Source organism: Suncus etruscus, chromosome 2, assembly GCF_024139225.1.
Source record: "Suncus etruscus isolate mSunEtr1 chromosome 2, mSunEtr1.pri.cur, whole genome shotgun sequence".
Lineage (NCBI taxonomy): Eukaryota > Metazoa > Chordata > Mammalia > Eulipotyphla > Soricidae > Suncus > Suncus etruscus.
In genome coordinates this window covers 96708861-96735486 of record NC_064849.1, presented here as the reverse complement: position 1 = coordinate 96735486, position 26626 = coordinate 96708861, and the positions used below count along the sequence as shown (strand labels likewise).

Here is a 26626-nt window from a genome sequence, read left to right as displayed (position 1 = left end):
GGCCTTCAGGGGTAAAGACTGACGGAAAGAGAGGTAGCTGGTGAGCTTTGAGTTGCAAATATACTAAGCCAGCAGGGAACTTCTGGCAGCTTGCTTTTGGTATTGAAATTCCTCTGTGAGTGTAGAAAATCTAAAGCCAAATTTCTGTAGTAGAAAAGAGACAAAATTCAAATAAAGAGAAAATGTAATGTCACAGAATTATAGCCAATAATCCACACAAAGGTTCAGTAATTGACTTGTCTGAATAGGCCTTTTGGCAAATAATTCTTGGGAGGAAAATTAGACACTGCATCAGGAAGGCAAAAGCTACATCTGGTGCATGCCCCCCTAAGTGGGTGACAACAAAACTTTACAGGGTTTTGAGTAGATATGCATCTCCTCTTGACATATAATACTTTTTGACTTACAAATTACTTTGGGGAAATATTTTTTGCGAATGGTATTTCTTTATTAGTTTAGTCTTCTCATAGATAATATTAATGTTGATCAAAATAGAGAAATTAACTGAGGATAAAAAGCAGAATCATAAAAGCAAAACAGTAATGAAGTCCGAAGTTAAAAGTTTAATTGAAAATGTGTGAAATTCAGCCAGGGACAATAAAATAACTTCTTTTTTAGGAGCCATGTCTAAATAGTTTATCCATCAATGGATACCACAACATCAGTGGCTGGAACTCAGTCAAAGGCCACAGGTCTTCCCCCATTTAAAGCATTATAAAAAATGTGGAGGAATGCCAGAACAATTAAAATAAGGCAGATTGTGGGAAAAGAGCTATAAAGGACAATTCCCAAAATCTATATGTACATTTTCATTAAATACTTGGATGCTTCCAGAATTTCACTCAATGATCAGTACCTTCACCAGAAAATATGACCAGTTTGATTTTTGTTTTCCTTTATATATCTAGCATCTGAGTTTTAAATTAGTTGCCCTTATTCATTCATTCATTGCTTATTTTCACAGCTCAGTGTTCGGGCAAGCCTTGGTGAAAAATCAGAACGTTTACTGAAGAAAGGAAAAAGCATTTCTGATATTTTGCTAGTTAGCATCATGGTAAATGCTATTAAGTATGTATTATATTTTCTTTGCTTGTATCTATTTCTTATCAGATAGAACTATAAAATTGAAAATTTTTTATTTTTATTATTTAATATGTACTATTACTCATCATATTTGAACACATAAAAGAAGGTAAAGGTATATCATTTGTAAACCAATGTTTTAGTTCCCCTCTTTAGTCAAATTTAATTAAAGTATCTGCAAATACAGATTTTCTCATTTCAAATCAATTCTTGGGTGAATTCAGGAGAAATGAACCAGATACCTTGAAAAAATCAAGGTACAGATTATGGAGAGAAACCCTGACTATGTGATTACAGGCCATTGTTTTTTCTCCTTTGCTGTTTCTGAAAAAGGAAGTTAACGATTCAATGGTTGTATAGTATGAGGCAGAAAAACAAGAAATTTGAGGATGCAAAGTAAAAGACTTAACATGTATGCATAATGAAGAGATCATGTGTGATAGGGATTAAAATAAAACTGAAAATTAGGCATAATTTTGTAATCTCTACTTCCTCCTTTTTAAGAATGAAATCTTCTCAACCTTCCTTTGTGATTCAAAAAAGGGAAAAGTGGAAAGAAAGCATAAAATCTTGATTGATCCATAAAATAAAGAAATGAGGTTGAGCCAGAAGAGAATGAAAGACACCAAAAATAGTATTAAAGTTTTGAGACCTTAAGATGTCTGAGGACATAGAATTGGGATATCTGAGTTTTGGGGGAAATACTGATATTCAGAAAAGACACACAGGAGGTTTTATTTGCAACTAGAATGGAATTCACCCTTTAGTATTTTCTTGAGCCCTTTTTAAAAACTTACTGCCCCAAGGGCCAAAGCAATAGCACAGTGGTAGAGCATTTGCCTTGCATGCAGATGACCTGGGATGGACCTCCATTTGATTTCCCAAATCACCTATAGTCTCCTGAGTCTACCAGGGAAGATTTCTGAGTAAAGAGCCAGGAATAACCTCTGAGAGCCACCGGGTTTGGCCCCCAAACCCAATAAATAAATTAATAAAATAGTAATAAATAAAATGAAAACTTACTTCCCCTTAGTTTATATGTAGATTAAATAATTTGCTTTTTGAGTGAAAACCTGAAGGAAATAGGCTACTGGGAAGCTTCACTCAAAGCTTAAGTTCAAAGGGGGTCTCATTCTAGTAGTTGTTGGAAATACAATAGGACTACCCAGAACTAAAATAATGTATGAGTGATCATGGAATGCCTTGTTTGAGGAAAATTCTATATAAATAACATGGACTGATCTGAGCTCTGGGTTTGAGGGAAATAGTGTCTGCACTCCACTTAGAGATCTCTACTATCTTCTTGCCATGTTTGTACCAGCAACATTGACTCCTGTATATCTTTAGAGCTATGTCACCAGTTTGAAATTCTTTTATGTAAATTAAACTCTTCCTTTTATCAGACCAACAGACAGACTGAGAAGAATAAAAAATAAAGCTGTGGAGTTCACTTCTCTTTCCCTCCATTGAAAGAGACAGATATGACTTCTAGGAAGATTTCCCATGGGAAAGCTTTGCATGTGAATGTCTTTTTCAAAAGTAAACTCCTTTAGACATTCACACACCTTCCAATGAAGTCAAATCTATTACCAAAGATAAGTTTTAGAGTGGAATATTTTTATTCTCAAAAAAAAAAAATCAAAACTTTACATACAAAAACTAATATCTCAATTTTGCATAAAAATTAATCATTGGTGTGCTCACTTCGGCAGCACAAATACTAAAATTGGAACGATACAGAGAAGATTAGCATGGCCCCTGCTCAAGAATGCTACGCAAATTCGTGAAGCATTCCACATTTAAAAGAAAATTAATCATTGGCTAAGGTTTTAGGAGAATGAAGTTCAAGGTTATTCTCTCTTCAGATTGGTTTTTCAATTTAAAGTATAGAAATAGGTCTTGGCTTGCCCACCCACTATTGAGGATGCCCATTGAGTACAAAAACCAAGAGCTACAAAATGTTTCTTTTAGATTATAGTGTAACTTATAATCTAATTAAAGAAAATAAGAGTCAAAGTGTTGTATAAGTCATGAAATATAAACATTACCAGTTTCCTGAAGTGAACAAGAATTAAAGCTCAGATCTGACTTCCATGCATTCAAGTGGGGTAGGAAGCTTCTCCTGATTGGTGCTTGATATGTGACACTATGTATAAGTTCTGTGCTAGATTTTTAAAGATGCCTCTGTTCAGTTAATTCTCACAAGTATGCACTGACAGTTTATATTATCCCCCTTATAAATAAGAACACAGCTAGAGAGGCAGAATAGCCTATAAAACACAAACTAGAAAGTATACCTCACACTCTCATAATAGCAAGATATATTATCTTTAAAGTAGTAATTCAAAATTGTGAAAAATAAAAAGATATGGGAAATAAGTTGTGGCCGAGTTAGTTTTAAATATTCTCTCTAGAAACCCTGGACTATATTTGGAAGGAAATGGGGAGATACAGAGTTATATTAATCCAGGAAGTGATTGTGGCACATTAGTAAACCTAATTTTAGTGGCAAAGTAATAAAACTCATGCTGAAAATGGTGGTTGTACAACTGAAGGAAAGTCAAGGAATATCTGCCTTGCATTGCATTCAGCCATAGCCTCAGTTACAGTCTCTAGTCAGCTACCAGTTTAGTCCTCATTTGGTCTCCTGAACACCGCAAGGAATGATCCCTAAGTACAGAACAAGGAATAAACCCTGATACCAATGAATATGGTACAAAAACAAAACTAAATAAAAATTAAAAGCAAGATTAATCATGTTATTACTTCCAAAGTATTTGTGTCTCCCATAATGTTAATGGTCTGTCTCTCTCTCTCTCTCTCTTTTTTTTTTTTCAATTTAGTCAGATACCTATGAATCAAAGTTGGATCCTTGATGGTTTTCCAATGACATTAAACCAGGCAAGGCTTCTGGAAGAAGCTCTCACAGGCCACAGCAGACTCTTCCAACAAGAAACAGATAAATCACCAGCATCTGTGTTGGCTGTTGATCCTACAGCCTCCAAAGAAGTGACTCTTCATCCTTCAGCATTTGATTTTGTCTTGTTGTTAAATATTTCTGATACTTGTTCACTAACTCGCATGAATCAGATCATGGGTAAGCTGGGTAGCTTTTCCCACCTTTTCTTCATATTCTTTCTTCTTATGAGTCTTTTTATGAAAGTTTTTATGGTTTATGAAAGCTTATTTGATTCAGTGAATATTCCCTTTACAGTTATTAGAATCTATTTCCTTGTAAAGAATTAACTGTCAGGAGCCGGAGTGATGGTGCAAGTGGTTAAGGTGTCTGTCTGCCTTGCCCGCACTAGCTTAGGACAGACTGATCATGATTAGATCCCCCCCGGTGTCCCATATGGTCCCCCAATCCAGGAGCAATTTCTAAGTGCATAGCCAAGAGTAATCATTGGGTGTGGACCAAAAATAAAAAAATAAATAAATAAAAAAAATTACCTATCAGAACACAGTTGCTGTCTGCTTTGACTACTAGTGTTATAAATGACAAATAATAATTCTGTACTTATCAGTAATTCTGAGTATTTCACACTTGTGAATCTCGTATACCATATCTGCTGCAAGAAAGGATCTGGCAATAAGTGTTCTCTGAAGTAACCCAGAAGTGCCTGTATCAGTTGAGTAAAATCTTTGCTTAGTGAAACTGAATAGGCTTGCATAAACCATTGTTTATTTAGTGACTTTAATAAAATTTAATGTTATTTTATTCCAAAAGTTTTGCATAAAAGCACATATACTTGAGCACTGACTTTAATGCATAGGAGGTAATTAACCTTAAGAAGATATTTCATTGATCTAAACCAAACTCACAATTTAGAAATTGGACATTTTCATGAGCTTTAGTCCCTTTTAACAATCTGCTATAATGACTCATAGATGTTAGGGAAATACTTTATTCGCAAAACAAATACTTTAATTTTTAAAGTAAATATTATTGGTTTATTATGAAATCTAAAAGATGAAAACAGACAGTCAAAAGAAGAGTTATGTAGGGAGAGGTCTGGAAAAATCCCAAGTTCATGTAGTTCTGACCCAATGGAATTGTTATGGTCCAGAGTAAAGAAAACAAAACTTATTATGTCAGCCACAAGTCCCAAACTGGCTAGCCAGGGCTGTCTTCTAGAGGAGACAACTCGTGCCAAGGTCACAAACCAGTTTATATAGGAAAAGGATAAAGAGGTTCTAGCTTCTGATGATCTTTAAACCAATTAAATGCTCTCTAGGATAACTTCCTACAGTTCCCTCATGTTCTTTCCAGATAGGCTACCTGGTATGGCCAGGTAGCTTGAGGTAGAGTTAATAGAAACTTAGGTCTGAGAAATAGAAGCCTAACAGGTTTACTATTGTGCTCCTTTAAAAAATAGCATCCCTCCTTCTTCAGAACCCAGAGCCCCACATAATTAGTAGGTGGGGAGTTTGTGGGGTAGTAAAGGACTGTCCCCCATTCTCCTGACAAGTGGATATGGTGACCATCTATGTTCTACACTTTTGTTGAGAAATTATGCAGAGGCTCCATTGTGTAATATGTTTTATTATATCATTGGACATTGGGATTTAATTCAGCCCCAGTTCCTTTCCTCTTCCTGGAAAATTAGCGAATAGTACTAATAGTTCCTACTATTTCTCACTGCTTCTACTGGCAACCTAGCCCTATTTTTACAGTCAACTCAGTAATATCACCTTATAAGGTACAGAGGGGTTTATTATTAATATACGAGTGGCGATGGCAGGTCTCTGTGTTGGCCAGTTAGTCCCAGGTTCCTTATTGAGTAATCAAGATGCTGAGACTCAGAAGGTAGAAAGGTATATTGTAGGGAAAGGGGAAGGAATTCACCATGTGGGGAAGGAATTATCATTGGACTAAGTTAAGTATGGCTTATTTTGTGGTAGAATTTTATAGGGAAACTGAGTCTTCATGTAAACCTTTAAAGGTTCTTTTCATTGCAATCATTATCAATTGATAAGAATACTAAAAACAATTTAAGAATTCTAGAGCACCATCTGACTGGTCTGAGTTCTCTGGGATTGGCTACTTACTTGTTTTAGCCATTTATATTATCTTATCTCTCTGTGAGCCTGAGCTCTGAGGCACAATTCTATGGTCCTGAGGAATTGTTAACTCCCTGTTTATCAGAAAGAGTCCAAGAATTTACAGGAATATTAAAAAATGTAGGATGGGGGCAATCAAAACAATGGGAATGCTCACAATTGGCAAGGGAAAACAGGCTTTTCTTTCATTCTGAATAATAAAGATACTCCTTTTGACACTAGCACTCAAAAAATTACAAAGATTTAAAAACTCCTCAGTCAGAAAAAACAACCTCTTATATATAATATGCACATATTATAACACAGTATAATAGGGATTAAGCCAGAAGTGTTAAATACTTAGAAAAGAACCTGGTACATGAAAATATATAATGGGATAAATGCATCAGAAAAAATATGAAAGACTAAAATTAACAAAAAACTATTAGATAAACTTTTAGCAGAAGGCTGAGAATTATATATAGGACATTTTACAGTATTTGATTCTATAGGGTTTGTACCCTTCAACTCTTCTGTAATTTTATAAGAACATAATGGACAGTTATTTAAATAAGTATAGTAAATGGATATGTGAATTTTTTAAATCAGGATATGATTAATTTTACTTTTTGACATATTTATTCCAGATATTATATTGCTCTATTTATGACAACCAAATTTTCATTAACATCTATGTAATAATTTGTGGTTGTCTGTAAACAAAACTATTGTACACATTCTCATTTAAATCATAACATTTTATTGGTACTCTCATTCATTGAAGAATTTAATGATATCCTGTTTACTTGTTTAAACAATCTAAATTTTTTTATCTTTGAAAAATGCTCTATAACAAATTATATTCTTTTTTATTCTCTTATTACTGCCATTATTATTAATACAATATTATTCAGATCAAGGAGAGATCTTGTGAATTATCTTTTCTGATGCAATTCAAAGCATGAACACTTAATTTGTTTTCAGCTGCATTTCTCTGTATTTTGAGTTTGTGTTACTTGAGATCTTTTTTTTATTGTTTACCTAAATAAGATGACAAAACGAGATGTTTGCTTCAACTGTTGACCACAGTCATTTAAAGTAGACACTGTGCATCAGATCTCACAAGGGAGAATTTGCTTCTTTTAGATGAAAGAGTCTATATTTCTCTCGCTCTGATTCTATTACATCCACTGGTATACTATACATCATCAGGGAAGAATTGTTTTTTGGCTGAGAGCACTGCCAGTTCTAAACCATCTGACGTCAGAGAATGGGCCTGAAATCAAGATCAATCTGAGTACAATGTAGACATGATAAACTATTATAAAACACACACACACACACAAACCTTTAAGGGATGACAGAGATCCTAAAAGAAGTCTATCCCCCTTCTTGTGGCTCTTGGGAAAGCATTCTATTGTGTGTTACAAGAATAGAAGGAAATTAGTTGACAAGAATCTTTCATGAAATGCAACTCAGCTTGAGTTTCTTTAGTTCCCTGTCAAAATTCAATGGTATTTGATACTAATAAATATATCAAAGCTATTATTTGCTTCTTAATTTAAGTTATTTTTCTTTTTTTCCTTCTTCTTTTTAAGAGATGGGGAAGTTAAGCCATACCCAGCAATTCTCATAGGCCATTTCTGGCTCTGCTCTCAGGAGTGACCTGTATGTTTCTTGAGGAGCCATATGTGCTGCTGGAAATTTAAACCTGGTTGTAACTACCACAGCTGCATCCTCCTGTCTGATCTTTCTAGTGTAAGACCCTCAATTTAGACTTACAAATGTAATTTGTCCTTTGTCAACATCACAGACATATACATGAAATATATTGTTCAGGGACCAGAGAGACAGCATGAAGGTAAGGCAAGTGCCTTGCCTGCAGAAGGTCAGTGGTTTGAATCCTGGCATCCCATATGGTTCCCTGGGCCTGCCAGGAGCGATTTCTGAGCATAGAGCCAGGAGTAACCCCTGAGTGCTGCTGGGTGTGACCCAAAAAACCAATATATATATATATATATATATCTAATCTGAAAATTAGTCTTAAAGTACAAAGTGAACTTTTCTTTTCATCACATGTTGATATCACCTATTTCTAGGTCTAAAGTAAAGTCAGTTGGTGCCATAGAACTAGTTAAACCCTGAAAATTGGCATGAAATTATTGATAATTATTTTTATTTTTATTATAACTACATTCAAAAAATGTGCTCACAACTTTGGAAATTAATCTTTAGTTTTGTATTCAAATAATTTTTAAAATCATGCTATTTCCTATTTTACAGTTTCCTTAAAATAAGATTTAAGTACCTTTTAAAAGATCATTTTGCCAATTACTCCTCTCATCTTAATACTTCCATATAAACTGCTAAGCAAATAAAATGCTATCATTCTAAAATGTCTTATTCATCCACATATCCATTTGATATTAGCTCCAATATTTGCTAACGATTAATTTCAATGCTAAGTTAGGTGATAGTAGAAAAGAGTTAAATTCTACCTCCAAAGAAATGAATGAAAATTGTAAATAAAAATTACAGTGTAGAGTTGTGGCTTTATCATAACAGTCACCAGCCATGCACAATTGAATATTAAAATTGTAATTCCTCAGTCATACTGATTACATGTAATGTACATGAGTACTAGTGACAGCCCTTACCAGAGATCACAATATAAAATGCTTCTATTATCTGAGAGAGTTCTATAGAATAAAATAAAGTGATGAGGGTTAAATGTCTCCACTAGTAAATATTTACTTTGCATTTTAATTTTCCAAGAACAGGTAGTATAGAAATGAAAGATAAGTATTTATCTTCAAAGAGTTGAAGTATAGTGTGAGAAAAAGTTAAATAAATTGATTTATCTTCATGTAGTAACTTTTGTATTGCAGTGGACATTTTGTCCCTTTCTAGGTGAGGGATCATTTACCAAAGAAAATGATAAATATCAAAATATGCATTTATATTACTGGGATGTGAGCCAGTACCAATGAAAGAGTAACAAGTCCTCAGGAAGACTAATAGGCAGGCAACTAAGGGCTGGAAGACTAGTTCCAGGCCACCTAAAGTGTCTTGTGCAAGCTAAGGCATTTGGACTTCACATAAAATTATGTGAAGATAATTTGTAGCTACATGATAATCAATTGATTTGGAACCTGCGTTATTTGAGAATAGTACTCAGGGACCAGGGAATTCTTCTGGAGATACTTTGCCAACGGGATCAGTTGATTCATTGCTAGGCCCCAAGAATGTGCTCCTGTTAGATTCTGCAGTTCTGATTACCATCAGGGCCATCCTAGGTATGTCTGGAGACCTGCTGGGTTATACTAGGCAGTGCTTGAGTATGTCATGTAATGCCAATGATTGAACTGGGGTCCCACATGGGCAAAGCATGATCCTTTGTACTCTTGAGTCCTTGAGCTGAATTTTGACCAAAGAAATTAGTGAGGTTAAAAGACACAAGGGAGGGCCCGGAGAGATAGCACAGTGGCGTTTGCCTTGCAAGCAGCCGATCCAGGACCAAAGGGGGTTGGTTCGAATCCCGGTGTCCCATATGGTCCCCCGTGCCTGCCAGGAGCAATTTCTGAGCAGACAGCCAGGAGTCACCCCTGAGCACCGCCGGGTGTGGCCCAAAAACCAAAAAAGAAAAAAAAAAAAAAGACACAAGGTTATATATTTTCTCCTTAGAGATACTAATTGGTAATGGTACAGTCTTTGAGAAAGATGAATATGACCTAATATTAAGATAGAACTTAAAATTATTAGGCAAGGGAGTGAAATTGAATTGTAGCTATGCAATTATCTTCAAAAATAAAGAGAGGTCAGGATAAAGCTGGTGCAAAGGGTTGTGGGAACTGAGGTCTTGGATGATGTTGGAGAGACACATAGAGATTATAGGAACGGTAAGAGGACAAGATAATCAGGCCCTTAATATCACAAGATGGAGCCCTTTAGAATGATCAACAAATCCAGAATGTGGCCATGGTAGTTATTAACCTACGTGGGGAAGAGACTAAGGCCAAGTTGGAATTTGGGGAGAGAAGAGTGATGATCCATAAGTAGTCTTGAGAAATATGAAAGAGTAACCATGAATAGGTGCATACGCCTGAGGAAAGCTCCCAAATGTCTACCTAGGTGTCAGTAGTTTGAGGGCTTTATATATAACCTAAAAGCAATACTCTATATTCTAAGTTTATTTCCTCTTTTTTTTGCATAAATGTAGATAGAGAACAGTTGATTTCTTTATCCTGAGAAGGTCATTCATTTTCTTAAGTGCAATTAATTAGATCTTTAGTATTCCCTTGCATTATTGAGTAATTCAAATTCCTTTTAATCCAGTTCAAAACTTTATATACTCTTCATGATTTTTCCATTTACCTTATGAGTGTACTGGACATTGTATCACTCATTATTCCCAAATGGTATTCAATTAAAGCTGTTTAAATTGGCTTAAATTGTTTCTGTTTTCTTGTTAATTTTGTTCTGATCGGTTCATTATATCCTGTCTCTTTTACAAGGATATCACAAAGTCTAAAAAAGAACAAATATTTTATTCTATTATATTGACAATTTTATTTAAGGTCTTCATGTTATTTAATTCTTTTTTATACCATAGTATTATAATTTCTTTCCTAGAAATAATCTTTGCCTCATCAGAGTCAATCTTGAGGTTCACTGCATGACATTATAACTAATTCTGGTCCCTGAACTATTTTCCTATGCATTGTATTGAATATTTAAGGTAATATTGAAACAATGCAAGCTAAAAGGTTTAATTATAGTGCATCAGAAACTTTAGCAGTGCTATAGTGTAATTTCGAAAGGTTTAGTAAACTGTAATTTTGTAATTTTCATATCCTAGCTGAAAGTACTTTAAACAAAACTCCTCAAGAAGATCTCAGTCAACGTGTAGCTGCTGAAAAGCAAGATGGAAATGAAGATAAGAACTTAAGAGCCCAAATACAGCATAGGTTAGTTGAAAGCGCACTGTCCTGATTCTTGTTTTTTAGACTTAAAACAAACTGACATTTTATGCTTTGTAATCAGATCTAAAAAAATGAAATATTTCCTACTATTAAGTATTTTATAGATTTTACAGATTGGACAACTTGTCATTATAGAAAAATATAAAATATAAAATCAAAATTAGTCACTTATGAAATCTTGAGGAATTTAAAAAACATTAAAAGTGAACATTAAAAGTGAATAATTAAAGATTTCTACTCTCAAGAAAGACTAGAAAGTTTTTAAGAATCACCACAAGGTGAATTTTACATAAAGCAAGTCACTATAAACCAGCTAGTTTTGCTCAAAAATCTCTTCAATTTTCAAGAAACGTGTAATAGCTGGAGGTCTCAGTTACACATCAACGGTGTACTGAATTATTCTACAATGAGTGCAGATGGTGTTTCCTTATGTTCTGTTACAATAATACTGAACTTCTCTAAAGGTTCTTGAATCATTGCCATTTTTTAATCTTATTTGGGGAAAATAATGTTTGTATTGAGCATAGTAAGCACTCTAAGAATTGAGATAGCATCCTGAAATAGATGAGGGAAATGATAATAAGATCAATGGTAGCAAAGATAAAGGTAATGTGGGCCAGGGCCATAGTACAGTAGCAGGGCATGTCTCTTGCATGCAGGCGAGCTAGGTTCGCCCCCATGGCATCCCATATGGTTGATGAGCCCTACCAGGAGTGATCCTTAGGAGTAAAGTTAGGAGTAAGCACTGAGCATGGCTGAGTGTGAATCAAAATCCAAAACAAATGAAGAAGACAAAAATAATATAAAAACAAAAAAAGGGATGGGTACTTGTATCCAACTGAAGCACCAGCTTGCTCTGTCTAGAAAGGCAAATCTGTGAGAACCAATAGAAAAATTCTGAGCTTCTGGAACCCATTCATTATGATTCAGGGACTGAAGGCGTTTTTGTTAAAAATAAAAAAGACCTCTAAGAATATATATTAAAAAAACATTTGAGTAAAATGAAATATTAAATCACATTATGAAATATATACTCTAAATTTTCTCAACTCTTAGAGTATTTTATTGAAAAGTTACATTTTCTCCAAGATTGGTTGAGACTTGATCCTCAAAGAGTTCTCAGAACGGGAAAGCTATTCCCAGGTCCCTGTCCCTCAGGGTGGGAAAGCAATCCTGATAATATCTATCAGCAGCAAATAATCCACACAAACAGGAAGATAAAAACATGATAAAGTCGGACCCAGAATCCTTTGTCAGCCTGCAAGTAGCTACACAAAACCAAGAGCCCACCAGCCGGCTGCCCCAAAGACCCTGACTTCCTAACTAGTCACCTATTTATTAGGATCTAAACAGTGCCCCCAACCTGGAAGGTCATAGGTAGGAAAGCAAGCAGGGAAACGAATATTGAGGAGAAATATTATGAAAGCCTCCATATACTTAACATTTTATATGCTCAATACAAACATTATCTACTTAAAAATGCAATCAGTTTGGGATATTTACAGAAAACTCTATTCAGAATTGTAGGTTTCTTGGACAACTGGCCTTCATTGGAGCAATGGTTTACAGAGCCAAAAAACATTTTGATACCAGTCAATGCTGAAATAGATGAACAGTCTTTATGCCAAAAAGTGAAAGAAATATTTATGGCTGAAATGGTAAAGAAAGAGGATGAAGGTAATTCTCTTTGATCATAATTTTTATGATAAAAAGTGTGGTTATAATAAATTTAGGAGGAAATGAAAGTAATTGTGAAGTTCTTTTCTTTATTTGAATTTTATTGTTTGTGTCTTCTGCCTTTGATTTTAGTTCTACTATGTTTCTTAAAGAAAATAATTTTGTGTCATTTAATAGATTCAAGTCATCTTTTTGAATGTATTTTTATGCCAAAAATAGATCAGTAAAAGTTAACAGAGCATAAAAATATTTGTTATAAGAAAGATAAAGATTTCTATTTGCTAGACTCAGCATTATAATTAAATGGAATCAATTATTTTAGAATGAAAATACTAGGTAGTATTTTTTTCCAAATATGTGCTGGTATGAATGTATTGATTATTAACTTTTCAGTTATAAATAAGCTGGCTTCTAGGCACATTAAACCACCCTGAGCTTCCTTCTTTACCCTCTAATTAATAATTGTACAAAAACTTTTCATAGTCCTAGTGAAATTTAACATATGCTGCCAATGCCAGGCTTCAATAAGCATTTTCACTTTTGAGAATTTATAAGAAAAATATACCCTTCCTTTTTGCTTATTTTTATTTTTATTATTATTATTTTAATATATTTATATTTAAACACCTTGATTACATACATGATTGTGTTGTTTGGGTTTCAGTCATGTAAAGAACACCACTCATCACCAGAGCAACATTCCCATCACCAATGTCCCAAGTCTCCCTGCTCCCCACCCAACCCCCACCTGTACTCTAGACAAGCTTTCTATTTCCTTCATACATTCTCATTATTAGCATAGTTCGAAATGTAGTTATTTCTCTAACTAAACTCATCACTCTTTGTGGTGAGCTTCATGAGGTGAGCTGTAACTTCCAGGCCTTCTCTCTTTGTGTCTGAAAATTATTATTGCAAGAATGTCTTTCATTTTTCTTAAAACCCATAGATGAGTGAGACCATTCTGCGTCTTTCTCTCTCTCTCTCTGACTTATTTCACTCAGCATAATAGATTCCATGTACATCCATGTATAGGAAAATTTCATGACTTCATCTCTCCTGACAGCTGCATAATATTCCATTATGTATATGTACCATAGTTTCTTTAGCCATTCATCTATTGAAGGGCATCTTGGTTGTTTCCAGAATCTTGCTATGGTAAATAATGTTGCAATGAATATAGGTGTAAGGAAGGGGTTTTTGTATTGTATTTTTGTGTTCCTAGGGTATATTCCTAGGAGTGGTATAGCTGGATCGTTATGGGAGCTCGATTTTCAGTTTTTGGAGGAATCTCCACATCGCTTTCCATAAAGGTTGAACTAGATGGAATTCCCACCAGCAGTGGATAAGAGTTTCTTTCTCTCCACATCCTTGCCAGCACTGATTGTTCTCATTCTTTGTGATGTGTGCCAATCTCTGTGGTGTGAGGTGGTACCTCATAGTTGTTTTGATTTGCATCTCCCTGATGATTAGTGATGTGGAGCATTTTTTTTCATGTGTCTTTTGGCCATTTGTATTTCTTCTTTGTCAAAGTGTCTGTCCATTTTTTCTCCCCACTTTTTGATGGGATTAGATGTTTTTTTCTTGTAAAGTTCTTTCAGTGCCTTGTATATTTTGGAGGTTATCCCCTTGTCTGATGGGTATTGGGTGAATAGTTTCTCTCAGTCAGTAGGTGGCTCTTGTATCCTAGGCACTATTTCCTTTGAGGTGCAGAAGCTTCTCAGCTTAATATATTCCCATCTGTTAATCTCTGCTTTCACTTGCTTGGAGAGTGCAGTTTCCTCCTTGAAGATGCCTGTAGTCTCAATGTCCTGGAATGTTTGCCTACGAGCTGTTCTATATATCTTATGGTTTCAGGTCTGATATCAAGGTCTTTAATCCATTTGTATTTTACCTTTGTAGATGATGTTAGCTGGGGGTCTAAGTTCAATTTTTTGCAAGTGGCTAGCCGGTTATGCCAACACCACTTGTTGAAGAGGCTTTCCCTGCTCCATTTAGGATTTCTTGCTCCTTTATTAAAAATTAGGTGATTGTATGTCTGTGGAACATTCTCAGAGTATTCAAGCCTATTCCACTGATCTGAGGTCCTGTCTTTATTCCAATACCATGCTGTTTTGATAACTATTGCTTTGTCGTAAAGTGTAAAGTTGGGGAAAGTAATTCCTCCCATATTCTTTTTCCCAATGATTGCTTTAGCTATTCTAGGGTGTTTATTGTTCCAAATGAATTTCAAAAGTGCCTGATCCACTTCTTTGAAGAATGTCATGGGTATCTTTAGAGGAATCATATTAAATCTGTACAATGCTTTGGGGAGTATTGCCATTTTAATGATGTTAATCCTGCCAATCCATGAGCAGGGTATGTGTTTTCATTTCCACATGTCTTCTCTTACTTCTTGGAGCAGAGTTTTATAGTTTTCTTTATGTTATTTATTATTTCAATTTAATTGGGAACTATAGTTTCTTGGTATAATTTTTTAATGATCAGAGTTAATAATGTCAGAAGGATTCTAAAATTGGTTCAGTAACATGTCGTCACTCAATTTATGACTTAACTATTATCTATCAATTATCTAATACCCACATAGCATAAAAATATAGGCACAATTAACAAGAGAATTTAAAAGCTCCCATTAAAGTTACCCCCCACACACACTCTTGTGAATCCTTTAAAAAAAAGAATGTACCAAGCCATTAAGAGATACGTTCAATTACTTGACAGTCAGAAATCAGACTGTGAGGTAGGAGGATGCCTCATAGATTTTAGTGTCTTTACTGGGAGAAGAAAAAGTAAACAAATTCTAGGAGTGAAAGCACAGTGCCTGAAATATCCCTCAGTACCACCTGTAAATACCCCCAAACAAAAAACTGCTATTGATGCCAAATTGCATTTTCAAACACCTACAAATTTACATTAGCTTGTTTTTGCTGGGGATCAGAATCAGTCCAACCTGTTCCTAAAGATTAGATATGCCAACACTGATTACATTTCAAGATCTGTTGGCATGGAAGGAATTTGTTAAGTCATTTCCTTTTTTCCCCTAATTTTTATTATGCCACTGTGATTTACCAAGTTATACATAAGACAGTCATTTCATAAATTAATTATTCAAACACCAATCCTACTACCATTGTGACCTTCCCTTCACCAGAATCCTTAGTCAACCACCCACCACCATAGCCTGCCTCCATGCAAGCACAAATTTACTTCATATTGTTTGTTACAACACAAAGGAAACTGGAATTATCAAATCTTAGACCAACACAGGTCAATTTGAAACAATCATTATATCTCTCCATAGTAAAACTGAAGTCATTGTTTAAGGGTTTGATGGGCTGTGGATTTGTGCTAAATGAGTCTTCTGTGCTAGGTTAAGCTCACTGAGGTGGGTAGATTATTATATAATTTTCCCATCAGATTCCCTGTGATACAACTGGGCTGACACTATAAGATAATGAGGTATCATGTGGTCCAGGATTTATAGATCTAAAACAAACTAGGAGGTTAGAAAGCCTGATACCATTAGGAGTTGTGCTCTTTTTGTTGGAGGGTGTCAGAGCTGGCATTGGGCTGCAAGGAGGGGTATCTGCCCCCTACTTTCTGATAATGACACAGAAGTATCAGCCTGACTAGACTACCTGGTAAGTATAGGCAGCCATTATTTTCTTCAGGCAAAGTCAGCTACTTTAACAAATATTTTGCCCTCAAAACATTAAATATTATTTCCTGGATACTCAGACTGGAGGGCATTATATATCCCAATTAAAGGAAATAAAAGTAGAAAGATGTGGGGGATACTTTTGTATATTCTGATGTGGGTTTTAATGGTCTAATAGACTGTTATGGAGAAGGCGGCAGTTTTAGTATAAAATCTTCTTGTTTTTTTTTTTTTTTTTTTTTTTCATTTTTAAATCAGTCTCCACAGTAACTACATGTGACACCCTCCCAAATAGTCTGGCCCTATACACAATAGACCAAGGTGGGGTAAGGGCAAGAACAAAAGAGACTCAGACTATTTCACTTTCTATTTATTTGTATAAATTATTTCACTTTAAGCAATTATCATTCAATTCATACTCAGAAAAAAAAGTAACATTATCCACTTTGGAAAAAAACAATCCTTGCTGCATCCTAGCATACAGCAGCAAAAAGAGTAACCTGAGAGCACTTGGCTTTGTGCACAAAGAAGAAAGCATTCCAGAGCAGGGTGGGCATTCTCCCCAGAATCCTGCAGGGTTGCTGAGGCCACTTATAGTGCAAATGTCTACAAAGACAAGGGAGGCCCTGAAAAGTACACTCCGTTGGAGAAGTTGAATCTGAAATGGCAAAGGACCTAGGAATAATATCCCCCAAATAAATGCAAACCAGACATGATACACTCCTCACAATTCTCTGCTAGTAATCCCTTTGCCTGGAGCACTCCATCAAAAAGAGCCTCATGGTAGACTAACTCCTCAAGTCTTTGCCTCAATGCTGCCGCCTCTGTGGACCTGCCCTGCTTGGCATTCTTGTTTAAAACTTAAAGGAGCCCTCATGATCGCCTTGACTCTGTTTTGTGTTTTTCTCCTTCATGTATATCACTTTCCATGCTCTGATATAATTTACTAAGTCTATGATAAATTACTTCCCACCCTAGTAATCAGTCTAAACTTAGATGTTAGGATGTTTCTCTTTGAGACACAGAGCTCAGATATACTACATAGTACTGTGTGAATGGATGAATTAATTGGTAATATTCAACCGAGTGATAAGCTCTATTTAAATTATTTTATATCAAGGGTGCTGGTGCTGTACCTTTTCTGCTATGCTCCCCATCTCCACCTCTCCTGTCATATTGCTCCTCATCTTCTCTTTACATTTCTTTCATCTGTTTTTTCCACTAGAAATGTTGAGATAATTCTGTTTTTATATTCCACTATATTAGTTACTTCAAAACCATTATATTTGCCTTTTCTCAGAAATCGACCTACCTGCCACACACACACACACACACACACACACACACACACACACACACACAAACATACATACATCCTTCTTACCATCCCTACCTCCACCATCAGAAATCAGAGAAATGGAATTTCTAACTTAACTATAAAATTTAAAATCTTTAAGGACTGAATATCTTAAGGGAGAGTATATGAATATGAATTTAGTATTAAATCTATAATGACAATTTATATAATCGAGGTTTGTCTTAGTTCATCTGAAAACACACAGGGTCTGGAGTCTATAATAACCATTACTTGTTCTTACCTTTTTGAAGTGAAGGCATACTTAGAAAAAAAGGAAAATGAGCTGAAAGAAGCTGTCCAGGAAGAGCCTTCTACACCTCCAATACCTTCTCCTGAATCAGAAAAAGAGAAGGAAATGCCTCCTCAGGGTGAGCGTGCCAGAACGTTGAAAGGAAGACAGCCATCAGGTGATTGATAGGATGACTTACTACCCTCTTTTTCAGTTTCTAACTTTCAATAGGAAAGAAGATAAACTTTAGTGCCAGTCTACACTGATCTAGATTCAGACTTGAAGCATATGAAACAAAACTTACCTACTCCATTGAACATGGAAAATACTTTTGTAGTAACCCCCAGCCCCCAGGAGGTGTCACTGAGTTCAGTTGTTTTGCTGTGCAGGTGGAATGAAGGGCTTCTCTCTCCTGTGTCTATTTACTGCAGTGTGACCACAGATGAGAATAAGAAAGCCACAGAGTAATAAGACGAGAGCATAAGGCAAATCAAGGACCTATTTACTGAAACAACCTAGTTCTAGAACTTTAAAGAATGTGTCCCTCTTAAGAAACTGAGCATTAGTATAGCCAGTTGTCCACAAGAATAAAGGGACAACAGCATGTCAGAGACCAGAATTTAGATGTCAATGTTCATCTTCAGCTCTATAGAAACAAGTTCTTAACAATACAGTCAACATACGTTTCTTCATAGAGTATATATATGAATGAAGAGTTTGAGTCTGGAAAGTTTTAGGTTACAGTCTTTCTGTATCTTAAACCCTAAGGGCTATGAGTCTAGCAGTAAGTGGTAGACAGTGAATACAAAGACAAGTCAAATGCCCATGGCTGTAATTCAGGATGTTGGGAGATGCCAGTATGAATTTGCTATATGACTAGGAGATAAATGCAGTTCTAATTTCTGGGTTCATTGTCCCAAGGAGCTGGTTGTGTACTCACTCAAGTTTACTCAGATTTTCTTGATCCTGGGTCATGTCTATATGTATGAACTACATAAATTTTTCAACTCAGAGATATTTGAGATAATTTAAAATATTCATGTATTTATGTTAGGGAACCAGAGTGATAATACAGTGAATAAATAGGGATCATTTCTTCCATGCAGCTGACAAGGATTTCATCCTCAGTACCACATATTCTGACCCCTGCCAGAATGATCCCTAAGAGAGCAGAGTCAAGAATAATCCCTGAGTACTGCTGAGTGTTTGCCAAAAAAGATACTGATTAAAGGGATTAAAAGAAATTACTCATGGGTTGGGTGCATATAAGGCATGCACAAAGGCCAGCACCACCTGTCCTCCCAGACAAAGCTAGATGTAAACCTGGAGTCTCATAAGACTACTTGTGTGGGCAGCACTGCATCGGTTCTAGCACAAAATGAGCTGATACAATCTGGCCAAGTTTGGATGGCTAGAAGTCCCAGGCCCACTGAGCACTGTTTAGGACACTTCCCCATTAAAAAAGTAGACATCTATTAAGCAAATTAATTTGAAGATTTTACTAAATTATAGTATAGTCATGATTTACTGAAGGGAGAGAGGGCTTATCTAAAGACAAAATTCATGAACTCTAAAAGAAAACATTTTTCATCATATGGACAATAAAACTATGAGTAAAAAATATATGCCTTTCTCTGTAATTAAATATGAAAAACACCAACAGTTTAATGGTCTGTAAGAAAAATAGAAATCTTTAAAATGTTGTTTAGAACTAAGAGAAACAGCTTTGAAAGCTGCCAAGTGAACCTGTAGCTATTTAAGACAGGCCTCTAATCTGTGGTCATAATTCTATCTTCCTCATCCTTGCCCAATTCAGCCTGCTCACAATAAGGAATATCTGTGTAATGGAACCATTTTCTGAAAGTAACTCTGGTGTTTATGATTAGGACAGAATTAGTTTGTGATTAAAATTTGTTTGCAATCTGAAATATGTACTTTTGCATACTATGAATTGGAAGAATAATAAAGCTATTGTTGATTCAAAGAGTTTGTACCTGTCTTTTTTACTACTGAGCGCAGGATTAGTACCTGATCTTTAAAAACATATGAAAGAGATCATCTTGAGAGTCCTAACTACAGTTATGCCAGCAATATGGCATAATGGCAAGGAGATTTCCATGCATGTTGGTTTGCTAGTGGGTACCAGTGTAGTCCCCACTACCATTACAGCTCAAGAGTGTAGAGTTAGTTAACTTTAGGCAAAAACATTTCCAATAATTGGTGTTTTTCTTTTCTAGAAATAATTTGTATTTTCTTTCACATGAGAGCATCTTCCGAACCCAAAACTTAAAGTTTTGGACATGCCCAACTCAAACTTCCAATTATCATATTTTTAGAAGTTAAGATAAAAATAATTATTTACTTAAAAACAAGTCTCTTTGGAAATAAGATAAAGAAGGCATAGAGCACTGAACACTAACATTTGTTCTGTTCAAGTCTAGGTCTACCTTGTCTCTGACTCTGTATTCTAGAGTTACTTCAGCCACACATTGGATTAAGTTAGAAAAGTGTCATTACTGCCTTCCATAAAGGATTTAGAAGAAAACTTACCACCAAATAACAGAACTCATTTTAAATTTAGTCTTTCTCAGGGTGACATAAAATAAAATTATGTGATCCTATCCATGTTGCCATTTAAAATTATATTTAAATATTTGGGAGTCCAATTTGGAGCTGGCCTTAAAAAAATGACTTCATAGAGTGCATTGCTGAGCCCAGCTGAAATTATATTTGTTCATACAATGTACAATTTCATGTCAAAAAAGTTTCTATTTTTGACTCCTTTTCTCTATTGTCTTATAATACACTTCAGTGATAGTTAATTTAAAAAAAATTTTTTTTTTGGATTTTTGGGTCACACCTGGTAGCGCTCAGGGGCCACCCCTGGCTCCATGCTCAGAAATTGCTCCTGGAAGGCTCAGGTGACCATATGGGATGCCGGGATTCATACCAATGACCTTCTGCATGAAAGGCAAATGCCTTACCTCCATGCTATCTCTTCAGCCCCTAATTAAAAATATTTTATTAAAGAAAATAGGAACTTGTATAGACTATTTTAATATTAAAATTTTTGTTTTTGGTGTTTGGTATTTTATTTTATTTTTTAAACTTCCAATTTTTTTTTTGTTGGAACACCTGGTGATACTCAGAGGTTACTTCCACTTAGGATTCACTACTGGCAGGCTTGAGGTCTATATGGAATTCTAGGGATTGAACCCTAGATGGCGACATGTGAGGCAAAAATCCTACCTGCTATACTATATCACCACAGTCCCTATATAGACCATTTTAAAATTATTAAATGTGTTTCTTTTTAAAAGGAAAGATAATTGCAATGTTTGGATAGTATTTATTTACAAAACTGTAGTTCTACTATTTGGAAGTTAATAGAAATTAGCAACGTTTTGAGGTTAATTCATCTATTTTTCACTTGTCATAATTTAAATTGGCTCTTGGTAGTTGAATCTAAGTTGCTAATTAAATAAAATTAAATAATAAATGATGTATGTTATTAATTTAGACATTCTTATAACTATAACTCATAAGTAGAAAGAATGGGTCAGATGAGGTCTCTCCATTATAAGAATTTAAATGCTCCTTCAATGAAGAAAAAGAAAAAATTTAGCTGCGACTAAGAGAGGAAGGTTTTAAACTTCATTAGTGAATAATGAAGGATGTAATAATTTTTTTCAACAGGATTTCAGTTGTTCCTTCCCCCCATAAAGTTTAATTTTGAGCTAGGTTCCAGAGAATTCAGTATAAAAAAAAACCCAAACCATCCTTTGATTGCCAGTTAGTCAATAAAAAATAGAATTGTGGTAGTTACCAGTCAACCATGCATGAAATCTAGAGAAGTTCAAAGATACACTAGACCCAGAGTCTTACTATTTAACTCTTCTTCAGGGTAATTTCCCATCATTCTTGTGACAGAGACAGGTTTTTTTTTTTTTTTGCATTAGAATAATTTAGTTTAAATAAAAGTAGATAAAGTCAGATACTTCAAAAAAAGTCACTAACTTTTAAACTTCTGGACTAAGACTTATAATCAAACCCAATGTTACATGTCAATGTTAAGTCAAGGCTAAACTTCTGTGTGCCAAGTAGAATAGCATTATCAAGGTCATTCAAGAAATTTCAATTCATAGTTTATATTTACATTAATTTTAACTCAAGTAAAGAACTGAGCCATTTTATGTGGTTCACAAATGTAACTGTGAGAAATACTATTTGTTATTTCTTTACAAATATTATAATTTAGTCTAGCTACTGAGGAAAACTATCAATGATATTTATGTGTTAAATTTTGTTTAGAACACCAGCTGAGTAAGACAGCCTCTCCTCGGGAAGAAAAAAAAAAGAAAGGTGATCCTTCACTAAAAAGAAAAGGTACAGCAGACAAGGATAGATTTGATAAAATGTAGTTATGGGTTTTATAGATGTCTCATTGAAAATAGCGATATTTGTATAGTAATGTATATTAAATACCTCTTTCCCCCTTCAGAACTCCCCCCTCACATACTTAAACCATACTTTTTGCCAAAGAAAGTAACTTCAGTCTATTATCATAGGTCCTGCTTGAAAAATATTTGTGAGGAACAATAGAATGCAGAGCTAATGTTCAGAATATCCATTTATTGTAGAGCTTGGACCTTTTATGCTTAGATAAAGCTATTTCATCAGAAAGCTATAGACTGAACCAAATTTGGAGGCTCTCTGTATAATTGTTTCAAACAAGATGTACTTCGGTATCAAGTCCTTAACTTCCTCCACAATGTAATATAGGCAAAATTTTGCTTATACCCATAGTAAATCAGTATTACATTTAGTTATAATTTTATTTTATTACTGAGTAGTAGCACAGTTTACAACAATATTGTGTTTTTGATATGTGAAGTTGCTGAATCTCCACAGGTGCTCCTCTAGTCCATAGTGTACCAAATCTGTCACCTATATCCCTTATAACCAGCCCCCAAACTTGGTGACCTTTATTTATTGTAAGAGTCTAGTGATTTGTTTTATTTGCCATGTCTTCCTTAATCTGACAATATGTCCCAAATATCAGTGGTTCTTATATAAAATGAGGACTAAAAATTTTCTGTTAGAATCAAGGGGCAAAAAACACTGTATTTCTTTTTTTTTTTTTTTTTTTTTTTTTGGTTTTTGGTTTTTGGGCCACACCCGGCATTGCTCAGGGGTTACTCCTGGCTGTCTGCTCAGAAATAGCTCCTGGCAGGCACGGGGGACCATATGGGACACCGGGATTCCAACCAACCACCTTTGGTCCTGGATCGGCTGCTTGCAAGGCAAACGCCGCTATGCTATCTCTCCGGGCCCCAAAACACTTTATTTCTAAGAGTACCTATATAATAAACTTCCTAAAGGATACATCATTTTTATCTATTTTCATTTCTATTTCATCTCTGTATAGAAGTTTACAAATTTGTGTCTCAGATTTAAAACCTGTGCACGCACTTAGCTCTTAATCGCTGCCTTTTCATTTCTCTGATCGTTTTGACCTTTTCTTTTGTCTGTTTCCTGACCCTAAATTAATATTTTTAATTTTCTACTTTAATACTCTGTGAAAGAGGATAGAGTTTTTAAAGCAATTGGTAGAAGAATAAAAGTACTGACTCTAAGGAATATATTATTAGATCTATGCTGAAGCTGCTACAGTAGTCAGTTAAAGATTAAATACATTATGGATATACAGACATCTCACTTGTCGTGGTGCAATAAAATAATTCTGACATGAAGGATATGCCTTTCTTTAACTTTTCATTACAAGTTGCTAATGTAATTGAAGTCCAGCAGTATGCAATATTCACAGCACAATTTGCTAAGAAAAAACTATTTGAGATATTTAAAGGTAGATAGACATATTAAAAAAACTCCATGCAAATTTTCTGGGGTTTGTCTCAATATTAAACACTTATTTTAGATGTATGAAACCCTGAACTTTATTTCTAGCATCACATATTCCCCAGTACACGCACACACACATAGATACAAGAACCTCATTTTTCTTTGATGATGGACTTAAGTAACATGAACCATTTGGTGAGTTAGAACTGAGAAAGAAAGGTTAGCTACAATGATAAAATTTTGTCCACACTTAAAATCTTACCTGTGTACTAATAGAATAATTCTTTAATTTACCTTTTATGGTCCCTTGTTTTCTCATTGTAATCAAAAGATGAAGGATCTTTGTGGGAAATAAAAATTAATTGACCTTGGCACATTAGCTAGTAAATATTCAAACAAGACATAACAATTTACATTCTCTGAGAGAATCCTTACAATTTTTCACATTTTATAAATTCAGAAAAATACAAGTTCAGCCAGTCCAAATATATTTATTGGATTTGTGTGGGTATCACAATTTAACACCAAGGACTTTCAAACATTTTATATTCTTATTTGATTGAAATTCTATTGTGTTTAATAATATTTGAAATGAATGAACTCTTAATCAAAATTAAAGAGTCATTTTGTTATGTAAAACACTAAAAATACTATCGTGTTTCCCCCAGAGTAAGACATCCTCCAAAAACAAGACCTACTTAAAGGTTTCCTTCTGGGTGAAATATAAGGCATCACTTGAAAATAAGGCCCACCCTAGGCTCTGTCTCTAAATGAAAATTAATTTTCTGTAAACTGGTTGCTAGAATGTCCCTACAGCCTGGTGTCTGTAGGATTCACAGTTTGTCTGGTTTGTGTTGACAACTACTATACTACTATATAATACACAGGTAATAAATTTTCTTTATTTTCATTTAATAATAAATGTGCACCATACTCTTCATGGAAGAATAAGACATCCTCTGAAAATAAGACCTAGTGCATCTTTGGTAACAAAAATTAATGTAAGACACTGTCTTATTTTCGGGGAAACAGTGTATAATTTGAAACTAGGTTTTCCTTTAAATTTTTTTTTGTTTATTTAGTTTGGGGGTCATAACCAATGCTGCTCAGGGCTTACTCCTGCCTCTGACCTCAAGGATCACTCCTGGCAGGGCTCAAGGGACAATATGTGGTCCTAGGGATAAATCTGGGGCAGACATGTACAAGACAAACACTGTAGTAATTGTACCATCTATCCTTCTCTGGGTCTTCTTTTTAAAGAGAAAGTCACTTCATTTGAATATTTGAATAAACCATGTGTATGAACACTTGCTTATTTACTTCACAAAATAGTGAATGGCTTTTATACTTAAAACCTCTTATGATTTAAGGAATTATCATATTTTTCCTTTCTTCAGACATACCTATTTCTTGCTGGTGGTATCTTGATTTATACAATTATCTGTATATTATGCTGATATTTGCCCTTCTTCCTTCAAATCTTGATGTCAAGATGCAGATTGCAGTGTACTTACATTGGTAAAGCATATCTTATGCTATCAATACATTTTCCATAGTTTTATTATATTTCTTCATAAAACAGTGACACCTTCACATGACTTTAATCAGGAGTTATTAATGAAGTTTTATATGATGAGCTAAATTCAGAAAATAATGCTTTGTGCCAATTAAAAAGATTTTAATGATTTAAAAATGTTTATCACCAGTGCAACATTCTCAACATCAATATCTCTTCTCCTCCTCCCCAACCCCTGCCTGTATTTGAGATAGACATTTTACTTAACTCATTAAGATAGTCATGATAGTTGCTAGTGTAGTTATTTTCCTACCTGCACTCACTACTTATTGTGGTGAGCTTCATATTGTGAGCGGGTCCTTCCAGCCCTCATCTCTATTGTCTCTGGGCATTATTACAATAATGTCCTTAATTTTTCTTAAAACCCATAGATGAGTGAGACTATTCTGTGTCTATCTCTCTCCCTCTGAATTCTTTCTTTCCTTTTTTTGGTTTATTTTTGGAGGGGACGCACCCGATGATGCTCAGGGGTTACTCCTGGCTATGCATTCAGAAATTGCTCCTGGCTTGGGGGACCATATAGGCACTGGGAGATTGAACCAAGGTCTGTCCTAGGTTGTTGTGTGCAAGGCAGATGCCCTATCACTTGTGCCACTGCTTTGACCCCTCCCTCTGACTTATTTCACTCAGCATAATAGATTTTACGTACATACACATATAAGAAAATTTTATGACTTCAACTCTTCTGATGGCATCATAATATATATACATTCATATATGTATATACATATATATATTCCATTGTATATCTGTACCATAGTTTCTTTAGCCATTCAACTGTTGAAGGGCATCTTAGTTTTTTCCAGAGTTTGACTATTGTAAATAGAACTGCAATAAATATAGGTGTGAGGAAGGAATTTTTGAATTGTATTTTTGTGTTCCTAGGGTATATCCCTAGGAGTGGTATAGCTGGATCATATGAGAGCATATGGTATCATATGGCATAGCTGGATTATATGGGAACTCAATGGTGATGGGGGGATGTTCTGTTTATGACTGATACCCAACTACAATCATGTTTGTAATCATGGTGCTTAAATAAAGATTTTATATATATATATATAGAGAGAGAGAGAGAGAGAGAAAGAGAGAGAGAGAGAGAGAGAGAGAGAGAGAGAGAGAGAGAGAGAGAGAAGCACAATAGGAAGGCTCTGTCTGAAAGTTT

At 34.9% G+C, this 26626-nt stretch overlaps 1 protein-coding gene and 1 non-coding gene across 2 annotated transcripts in view; both read left to right on the top strand.

The window, feature by feature from the left end:
- The window catches only part of SPEF2 (sperm flagellar 2), a 191489-nt gene that overhangs the window by 63077 nt on the left and 101786 nt on the right, over nucleotides 1–26626 (top strand). Inside the window, 6 exon segments of the mRNA XM_049769039.1 lie at nucleotides 965–1072; nucleotides 3931–4180; nucleotides 10982–11090; nucleotides 12625–12782; nucleotides 18046–18201; nucleotides 22335–22409. Of these exon segments, the coding sequence (XP_049624996.1) occupies nucleotides 965–1072; nucleotides 3931–4180; nucleotides 10982–11090; nucleotides 12625–12782; nucleotides 18046–18201; nucleotides 22335–22409 (856 nt within the window).
- LOC126003219 (U6 spliceosomal RNA) lies at nucleotides 2780–2886 on the top strand. The gene has a single exon (XR_007493752.1). It is a non-coding gene; the product is annotated as a U6 spliceosomal RNA (small nuclear RNA).